At 38.5% G+C, this 10,096-nt stretch overlaps 2 protein-coding genes across 2 annotated transcripts in view; both read right to left on the bottom strand.

Moving 5' to 3' along the window:
• LOC118330739 (uncharacterized oxidoreductase YjmC-like) overlaps positions 1-666 on the bottom strand; it is a 7,244-nt gene extending 6,578 nt beyond the window's left edge. Inside the window, exon 1 of the mRNA XM_035665401.1 lies at positions 495-666. Coding sequence (XP_035521294.1) covers positions 495-502 — 8 coding nt within the window. The 5' untranslated portion in view covers positions 503-666. The remainder of the gene's footprint in view (positions 1-494) is intronic.
• Positions 667-5,404: 4,738 nt separating this feature from the next.
• ifitm5 (interferon induced transmembrane protein 5) lies at positions 5,405-8,326 on the bottom strand. The gene is made up of 2 exons (XM_035665405.1): positions 8,084-8,326; positions 5,405-6,595 (listed from the first exon to the last, which is right to left on the bottom strand). Exons 1-2 carry the CDS (start codon positions 8,288-8,290, stop codon positions 6,374-6,376), a joined length of 429 nt encoding a protein of 142 aa, XP_035521298.1. The 5' UTR covers positions 8,291-8,326; the 3' UTR covers positions 5,405-6,373.
• Positions 8,327-10,096: the final 1,770 nt, after the last annotated feature.

Genomic DNA, 10,096 nt, shown 5'->3' with positions numbered 1-10,096 from the left:
TTATGTATAAGCACATAAGTGAGCGTACATAAGAAACTTGAACTGATTTCATACATTTAACAGCCATTTCAATGTGAAAATGGTACACAAAGCAGGAGAAAAAAAACAGACAAATCTGTTTTCAGTCTTGCAAAAAGCATGCTTTACTGTTAATGAACAGATAGTGGCCCGAAATAAGGGTCCAAAAACTCACATTATTCTCAGTTAAAACTTTTCAATAAACTTCTAACTTCCTTTACTTCAACTTTGTAACATCTATTGCAGACAACCACACACACACTTAATGACAAATGAGAGGAAGAGGTTCAATCTAGAAACAGTTTACATTCAATAGAAACAGGATCAACACAATCACCACATTGTAGCCTTGAATGTAAAGTCTAAAAAAGGCTACAATTACTTTTTTAGTTTCGGTAGCCTGTCCTGTCATGCAGCTCATCCATACGCTAATTGACTCTATTGTCCTTTAATTGGAGACCAGGGCTTGTCTTTACCTGCTCATGTTGACTGTCCCGCTCTGTGCTCCTTCGGGTCGAGGGTTTGTTGCTCTTGGGTCTGATGAAGGTGATGTGCTGGCGTCGATAAGCCACAGGAGACTTAGCCAACTTGCTCTTCAAGCCCAACAGTGTTTGGAAACGCCCATTGTTGTCTAATTTATCAGGTGTCCCGTCTGCCTGCACCGTGTTGGAGGAGAGGCTTTGTGGGGGGAGTCTGGCGTGACAAGGTCTTGGGGCTCCAGGCGTTTGTAAACTCAGCTTCATTGAGTCGCACGATAGGTAGCCAAAAATATAAGGACTTATACATTAGATCATCTATAGGCTGCTCAGCTTATTAAATGCTATTTGCATTCTTCCTAACCTTTGGGGTGTGGTGCAGCTGCATTGATTAGATCCTAAATAATTTTTTTTATTTTAATAGAAGAGAATTTATCAAAATAATAGTTGTTTCCTTTGAAATTGTCAGCCAACTCCTTCTCAAACATTACAAAAAAAGTCTATATAGGACAATTTATCATCCTGCACCATAGCCTTATTAAAAAAAACCTAAAACAGTTGCTGGCTACAGGATATTTAAGAAAAATATAAATTAAACTTATTGGTCATTGGTTGGTCATTCATACAGTATTTCTTTCTATACATACATATATACACACACACATATATATCCGGGCACCCCAGTCATACAGTATTTCTGAGAAGCCACCAAATATGGCTTTAGGCTAAGGTGTAGTCAGTTGCATAAGAGACTGAGTGGAAAAAGAATGACTGGATGCTCCCTCTCGTGGTTCAGATCTGTCTGTCTGTCTGTCTTACATGTTTGTCCTTACAAGCAAACTGACAGCTATTGTTTTGCAACATGGCAGCAGGAGGAGCAGCGAAAATTACAAAACAGATGGTTGAGTCAAGCTTTAAAGTGAACGCCACCAGTAACATATTCTTACAGAATTGCATATCAGCAGATTAAGCTTTCGTTTTGTTTTTTTATGTTTTCTTGATGTTTAAAATTTTAATTTTATTTCCCTTACTTGATTTCCTAACTTAATTTCTTAATTTTGCTTGTGCTGCCTATGTACTGGCGTGCAGACCAGGGGTGGAGGAGGTTCTCAGATCTTTTACATAAGTGTGCTATTTTCAATTATCACTATGGCAATAGTCATTAAGGATAATACGCCACGTTATGCAGATACATAATAATCAGTCGTTCAATCATGTATTTTTAGGAAATCAATGTCCTCTCACAATATGTTTGATACACATATCCCCATTGTTTCTACTTATAAGATATAAGAAAATCCTAACAGCCTTTATCTAACTTTTTTTGAGTCTCTATTTTTATACAGTCTACAAACAACAAATTTACAAAGAGTAACCTGAAAAAAAGCCTTTCTACATTGAATGCAACCCAATGCAAAAGTCATGTAATTTTTCTACTTTTATGAAACTTTCAGTTTTTAGTTGTTGCTGACACAGCAACAGAGAGGTGTTGATATATTTAACCTGTAATTTGTGGTGATGTATTGGATTGCATTAAATTTTAAGGTGTATCTAATATTTTTTTATAAATATAAAAGAGGTGAACTAAATATTAGAAACATATTTCTCAGTGTGTTAATGTCTTAATGTGTTACGTCTGTGTGACAGCTATCTATTAAAAAAGGTTGGATGGACTAAGCCAGGGAAACCTTTGTGTCCTTGAGATCTATGAAGTCCAGCAGGCCACAAGGGGTCAGGCACTCACTGGACTTGTGTGGCAACTGAATAAGAGCAGAGTGGTACACGTAGAGGCACACAGTATATAAGGATTCCTGTTTTCTTTCCACATGGTAGGGACATGATAGTGAAAACATAATAAACCTCAAATTTTGAGAGTCTTGTTCAAGCTCACATTTGGCACCAACGGTGGTATAATTTGCTAATGAAGGAAGTTACTTCATGCTCGGCTTTTATATGTTTACGTCCCTGCAATTTATGAAAGAAGAAGGAGGTAATGAGATACTTAAGCGCAATTTTTGCTGTAGTTTACAAAGTATTTTAACTCGTAGTGGAAAAGTCTGTACTGTTTTAACTATCCACAAAGGAATGAAAAGAAAGTTGTGGCAGTGTTTCTTCATATTGTTAAGATGTACACATCTTTCAGATAATATCTTGGATTTAACTTACTCTTAAACTGACAATGGTATGAGAACAAAGGGTGTGGCAACCAGTTTAACTACTATCCCACTCACCTATGATCATAATAATTCAAATTCCACAAGAGCTTCTGCTTTCCTATTTTATACGGCACTATGAATAAATTATGTAATGATACAGTACATTTTTAACCTTCTCACTGATGAAAAAAAAGTCAAAATTCAGTGCCTGATAATATAATAATGCTTCACCAGCAGTATGGATGTTTGTAGAGCTGCTGTAATCTCCTGTATGCTGTACTTTCCAGATTAACACTTATACAATTTATAAGACTAGTTTAGACACGAAAATGCAGTTTATATTTATTTTCTGCGGCAGTTCTATGTACTGGATGTTGAGACAGAAGATTCCATGTATGTGGCAGTTGGCTGCAATTATGAGCATGTATAAACAGAAACTGTTCAAACTAAAGCAGAGTTACAATTAATGTGTGAGGACAGATTCAAATGTATATGTCTCTCTCTCTCTCTCTCTGTGTGTGTGTGTGTGTGTGTGACGTTTAAATGTACACATGTATTTGCCTGTATTTGTCTGTATATTTCCAATGTTTGCATGGTTATTCTAACCAGATTGCGATGAGTATAAATGATATGTTTGGTGGCCTTGCTGTAGTGCCACATTTAGATCAGAATTTACTTTTTTTCATAGAAAATGTCAAAATCTGACATGTAGAGGATAAACCATATCCACTTTGGATACTTAATGAGCTTTGCACTGCACCATCTTGCGATGCAATGTCAGCTTTGCACAGAGGATATGGTATCTTGAAAGGTATTACTGGTAAGGCTTAAAAAGCAGCAGTAGCAACACTGTGGGGTGCAATACATTTTGCAACCTATAGGGGCTTAGATTTTGTCTTGTGCTGTAGGCTTTAAAGGATAAAGGGTACAATTTATATACACAGCATATGTAATTTATATAGGAGCAGCCACCCTCATAGTTGAGGCAAGAAGCTGGTTCACTGTGTTGGTTGTTGATTTTGGAACAGTTCAAAGGCACTTCTGTTGAGCATTTTGTGCTATTATACTAAAAGGGACTAAGTGTGGTATTGTGTGAGTCAGAAAGATGGAGAAAACTAAGGACATTGAACCAATACAAATTGTTTTGGGGTTTGAGATAAAATTAATTAGGATTAAGACACAGGATTAGGTTAGTGTTAGAAGAACATGTTGTATTATACTTGGTTTGAGTTTGACCAAAAGTGAACTAAATAATTTTAGAAAGCATCATGGTTAAGTTTAGGTTAAGGAGTGTTTGTTGAACCTGACTTACACAATAGCACAAGTATATGTGTCCTTTCCGCATGTCTTCCTCCCGCTTTTCCAGGCCTCAACTGTAGCGGACAGCTCCCAGAAAGAGCAGCAAGAAGTAGCGCCCCCTCCCTCTGCTGTGCCGGCTCCTAGCCTGTAATTCTCCACGGCTCAGACATCTGTAAGCATTTCTCTCTGACCACAGGAGCAAAATAGAAAGTTGGAAGCTAGAGGCTGTGATTTGGGTGCGTATAAATAAAGTTGCGAGCAAAGGAGAGGCTGCTAATATGATGGAGTCCAGAGGGTGGGAGGTCCGGAGAAGCGGGACACCCAAGTCATCAAAGAGAAGGGATGGGGAGCAGGAGGACAAATGGAGCCTCTCAGGGGCGGTCAGGTTTAGACTCTGTATTTCACATACCATGTGCTAATCAAGGAAGATGTGTCTCTGTTATCACATCTTCCTTGATTTGCATATCTGTCCAACAAACAACTAATGACAGCTGTGTCAGTCAAAGCTAATTTTCACTTGCACATCAAGTCAAATCTTATTTCTTTAAGGTCTGTACATGGTAACTAAAAGGCCTATGTCCTTGAAGGCACAGCAATGTTAGCACAGCACTCAAAAACACTATTGGCAGGGAAAGACATTTTGGGAGGGACAGTTTGGGAGCCCTACTTATTATTATATTTATCAATGAATGTTGTATCTTTATATACCTGTTCCACTCCTTAATTTATTAGAAAACACAAGCTATTCTGTCCATTACAGCATTACATGAAAATAAGAACGTATTGTATTGTCTTGTGCATTATTTGGAACATATTTTTATGGGGTTTGTCGTATCTCGTCTCTTAGGAAACCTGGACATCTATGATGATGTCCCTAAAGGTGGGACCAAGTAGTGCTGCAAATGTTTAGCTGAACTGGGAAAAATATCCATACATTAGGTTAGGATACAAAAGAGTTTCTAAGGGCACTAACTAGCCAGCAAAGGCTAATATAAAATAGCAAGTCTTTCCCAAAATGCGAACCATCTAATCTGTAATAATTCTTCAGACTTAGAGCCCATTGAGCCTCCATATTGCTGCTGACTCCTTTGTAGTGGTCCGCCTGGGCAGCCCTGCCTTACAACTGAGGGCACACTTATACCTAAAACAAGATGTTCAGTATATAGTTGGTACAGCAGCAGGCTCACCAGATGAACCACGCCTTGCCCATTCCCTCAGACCTGGCCCAAAATTATCATTTTAAAATTGGGTGCAAGTGCAGCGGCGGAACCACAAACAAATGTGAACGAACATCTCTTCATCCCTGTGTTCATTAGTTAAAAGGGGATCTGAAAAAGAGCTGAACAGTGTTAGTAGATTTTTGATAATTTAAGTAAAAGCATTATGTGAAGGAGAAAATGAAAGCTGATTTGTTTTTCAATGTAATACTGAGTAAACAGTATCTGATTTATTAAGCTCACTCACAGACGGTCAACAATAAGATGATGTAAAATACTTTACACAACAAAATACTAATTAAAATACATGAATAATGACAAAAAATAGGTTGTAAAAGTAATAAAATGTAAAAAAAAAAATAAAATAAAAAAATTATAACTGCTGAAAAAAGAAAAATAAGTGACTATCAATGGGAGGTGAATGTTGATTGTCCTTTGTCAAGTGGCTTCTCATCATCGTGACATTCAGACTTTGGCTCCACAGTCCTCTGTTCACTCTGCTCTGTCTCCTCTTTCTATCCCTGACTGGAAATAATCTCAGCTGTCATTAAAATTTCCATCACACATAAATACAATAAATAACAACAAAAATGTGTATCTGCTTGCTCAATCTCTCAGCCAGGAATCAACTCTTTCTCTTTCTTAAATCTGTTTGTTCCCTTCTTTTCCATTATAGGCTGTTCAGTCTTTGATCAACTTCACATCTCTACTGACCGTGTCTGGGAGACTGGCAGGTGGAAGCTGAACTAATAGTGACATTAAAATTAGGGATGCACTAATAATAATGTCCTACAGTACTCAAAATACAAATTATTTTAAAAAATGAGTTGCTTTTACTGAACATAAACTTTTATCATTAGTTTTAGTTTTGGGTCACTGGTCCAAAAGTATTGTGTTTTTGTGTGTAACTCTGGTTGAATACCCCAAAAGAGGACATTAATTTAATATACAAAAATAAGCCTTACTTTTCTTTCTCACGAATTAGGAATATTTAAGATTTTAGGAGGCCCAACACAGGACTTGATTTCCATGTAGAAAAGGAGCACTTAAACCTTTATCACTTGGCTTAGACTGGGTGAAAATTTTAAGAGCTATTATGTAATCCCTAATCTGCTGAATCCAAACAAATACCCTCTCCTGGTTAGTGTGAATGGCTTGACTTTGAGACTGATCTATTTTTGTTTTATTTCATTTTCTTATCTTCCATCTACCAGCTGAACAGTTTCATGAAGTTCTGGAAGCCGTCATCTCCGAAGAAGTCAAAGGAGCCTTGGGCTGAGCCCAGATGGACGAGCAGAAGGACGAGCAAGACGACGGCCAGAAGTGGAATCAGCAGGTTCCAGCCGGCTGCCAGGATGTTGTACCACTTGGCCTTGTCTGAACACTCCTGGGCCAGCTGTAGGTTGCCCTGAGTCTTCTGGTCCCTGGCCTACACAGACGCATACAAACACAGTAATTTACATAATTTACATACTAATACAGAAAAGTTTCAGAATGGCTTTAAGGAAGTCAAGAACAAAAGTTTTGTCTCTACAGGATGGTTCAGCTAAATGTTTCTGAATTGAATGTATTACATAAATAACACAAACGCTTGGTTAGTATCTACACCCATGAATACTGTAAATAGCAAGAGAAGATGGGCAAACAAAAGCATATTATAATGTTCAGTCGTGTTTTTGTTTACACCCAGTTCATTGCAGCTTGTCCCATAATTCCCAGTTTTTCCACATAGAGTGCAGATTCAAGGTTGTGGAAGGGCGGAGTGATATGAAATCCCTGAGTTGCTTCTGAGTGTATCGGTGTATTTTGGAACGGACCAGCCTAAGTCTTTCCCAAGGACTCTCTAATTTCCCTTGAGTACTCACCCATTAGGAAGATGCCAATTACGCCATTTTTAACTCCTCAGACAAGCAGCCAGTCACTGTCTTTAATTTGACTGCTGAGCCAATACTAGGCCTGTGATTCAGAGCTGCGCCCTATGCAGACAGATGAAAGATTTAAAACAAGACTTAAATAAAGGGTATACACACCCTTTTGTGGTGAGCGTTTCAGTGTTCAGGTAGTCACACAGTTTGTCCGATCCTGCTATGTACATCACATTTTCAAGGATCTTTAAGCCGTTTTGTAGTGAAATTTTTTTTTGTTTTGGTCTCATTTCTCCACAGCCCCATTCCTGTGGTAAAGGGCCAACTTTCTACTGAATGTGCCATTTGACTTGGGACAGTAACAGGTCTCTATACTGTTTTAAATATATTACTTTTTTCCCATTTTACAACAGAGATTTTCCTAACAAAGCATTTTACAGTGTGTAACACATGATACATCTAGCCTTGTTTTTATGGCATCACTATACCTGTTTCACAAGTCTGGCACTCTAAATGCAGCCATGCCAAATTTTCCTTTGGCATGGCTTTGGCTGAGAAGTAACAACCAATTCAAACTTGCTCTCTTATAAATGATATTGTCTTTCTGGCATTTGTCTGTGCCTCATTTCAATCCCTTGCCAGCTTGCCCACCTTTTGTCTATTTCTGCCAGACTTGCATTACGGAAGGCTTTGAATAATCAGAGAGGTTCAAAATTGTCCTACCTTGGGTGTGTTCAAAAGTAATCCATTAAGACATCAGTTAATAAAACAGATTTTAAAAGACTAAAAAGTAAATATAACAAACAAACAAGACAGTCCACAATGGTTAAGCCTTTCTGCTGTAAAACAGAATGAATCCTTCAGTCATTGCTTGCAAAGCTAATTACCATCATCATCTAAACTTAAACCTAAAACAGTGCAGCTGCATCCCATCTTCTTCCCTTTGACACCTCAGGTAATTTCTTGAATGTTGCATGCTTTATGATATTGGTCTAAACTTACAAGATTTTCACAAGAGTAAAAAAAAAGAAAGAAATAGCACAGGATCTCACCTTGATGGAGTAGACAAGAGCCATGAATCCCAGGCAGCAGAAGTTAACGTACAAGGTGTTGCACAGCGACCAGACTAGATAGTCCCGGGGAGGATTCTTGCCAGCATTGCCCATGTTCACCACGGTGGATCCAGCCGGCTTACGGGCAGACTTACAGTTGGTGAGTGGGGTACAGTCTGAGGGGAAGTTGTATGAATGGTTGTCCATGGTGAGCGTTTTAGACAAGATAGCCTTCCAGATGCCTGTGCACGGTTGGAAAGTAGTGCCCCCCCTGTGTGAGAGGCTTATAAAGGCCAACAAAGAGGGAGGTGACAGGGAGAGGACGCATGGGCAGGGTCGTTTAATATACAGTAGGTCTGTCATTATGTGGTCAGGCCTGAGAGAGACTGAAATAGAGATAGAACAGAAAGCAGTATGAGAGAGAAGATGGAGAAAGAGACAGCAAACAGATGCATGGGAGCAGCGCAAAGCCTCCTCCATCAAAGAACACCTTACCTCCACTTTCAAAGGGTTCTAACTGTGTGGGTCAGGTGATTGGTTTGGGCAGTGGTAGCGGAGGACAGTGGAGGCAGGGTTGTGCTGTTCAAATGCCTTGAAGGTGTTGAGTAGGAGTTGATCTGAAGTGCTGTCTGCCAGAGGCCTTGAGGGACAGGTCTGTGATGTGGTCTCTTTTGGGTGGGTGCAAAAAGGTCAAAATTTACAACACATCTGTAAAATATATGATGATTCCTTTGGGTTACAAGACCTAAAATTAAAGCTAGACTTCATGCAGCCTGAATATATCTATAGGATTGAGAAAAACTATAGTTTCAGTCTCTCCATAAATATGAATGTTGACTAGTGAGATAACAAATCTTTAAGTGAGATAGTTGAGTGTAAGACAACAAGGTTAATCTTAATATATATTTTACTTGTAAGTATTTCTTTTTACAGAGCAGGAACAGCTTAGCATTCTATTTTTAAGCACGTCAAATTCATACAGTTACTCACAATGGAGTTTCCAAGTTCAACCACAGTCTGCTGTTGATGGCCACTGACCATCCCCACTGCAGAAAAGAGGTGTTTAGTGCCTGGTGAAAAGGGTACAACAGGCATTACTCTTATTCTTACAGATTTCTCCAGTCCGTGCAGTGGGGATTGACTCGACGCGACATGTGGAAACAAACCTGTTTCTCTAGCCTCTAGCTGCCTACTGATTTATTTGATTTTGAGACACAGATAACATTATTGTTGGCATGAACATCCTGGATGTGAAGTAAGGATTCAAGATTTCATTTTAGTTTCCAGTTCTGTTTGGGATGTTTTGTGTTACATCTAGGATTTGATATACATAACAACATTTCTAAAGTTTAAAATGAGCATTGGTAGGGTGTACTTAAGAGGTTCGTGTGGAAATGTAGAACAACATTGCCCTCTGCTTGTCGCTTACAGAAGTCTGGTTATTTCCCCCTTCATTTTGAACTAACATGAACAAATAACATGTGCAGACAGGATGGAGACATAAACAGCTGCATAGATACAACTAATAAACAGAACTTTGTGCATTTTGTCATTACAGTTGGCCTACAGATGTTTTGCTTCCTGGTGCTGGGGGCAAAGCACAACTGGCTTGTCATACCTTCTTGTGCTGTGCTCTATATTCATCAGGAGTACCCTGATGAAGATGAGGAGTACATTTTAAATGTAATCTCCAACTTAAATTAGTACTGGCACTGTATGTACCAGTCAAACATTTTGACACATTTTCCCCATTCACTTCAAGATTTTTGACTGATACTGTCTATTTATGCTCTGGACATTTATTATATATGTTACAGCCCCAGCTCAAAAAAGGGAAATGAGAAGTAACATAGCCAGTTGTTAAATGGTAATAATCAAAGTTAGTTATTTTTCCAGAAATTGGTAATCTTATAAGAAATGAAAAAGGTGAGACAAAACCACAAATTAATTTACGGGTGCTTTAAGGAACAAATAAAACCAAAAGAGTCCATCTGAAATAAAGAGGAAATTGAA

Source organism: Morone saxatilis, unplaced genomic scaffold (assembly GCF_004916995.1).
Source record: "Morone saxatilis isolate NCDOM2014 unplaced genomic scaffold, NCSU_SB_2.0 Contig2, whole genome shotgun sequence".
Classification (NCBI taxonomy): Eukaryota; Metazoa; Chordata; class Actinopteri; family Moronidae; genus Morone; species Morone saxatilis.
The sequence above is the reverse complement of the archived record's forward strand: the minus strand, read 5'-3'. Positions and strand labels throughout refer to the sequence as shown.

What these genes read in the sequence shown, in the direction of transcription:
- ifitm5 (XM_035665405.1), bottom strand. Translation starts at nt 8,290, where the DNA reads ATGGACAACCATTCATACAACTTCCCCTCAGACTGTACCCCACTCACC. An exon ending in CTCTTGTCTACTCCATCAAG is followed by an intron (nt 6,596 to 8,083) that starts GTGAGATCCTGT and finishes GCGTCTGTGTAG; the next exon opens with GCCAGGGACCAGAAGACTCA.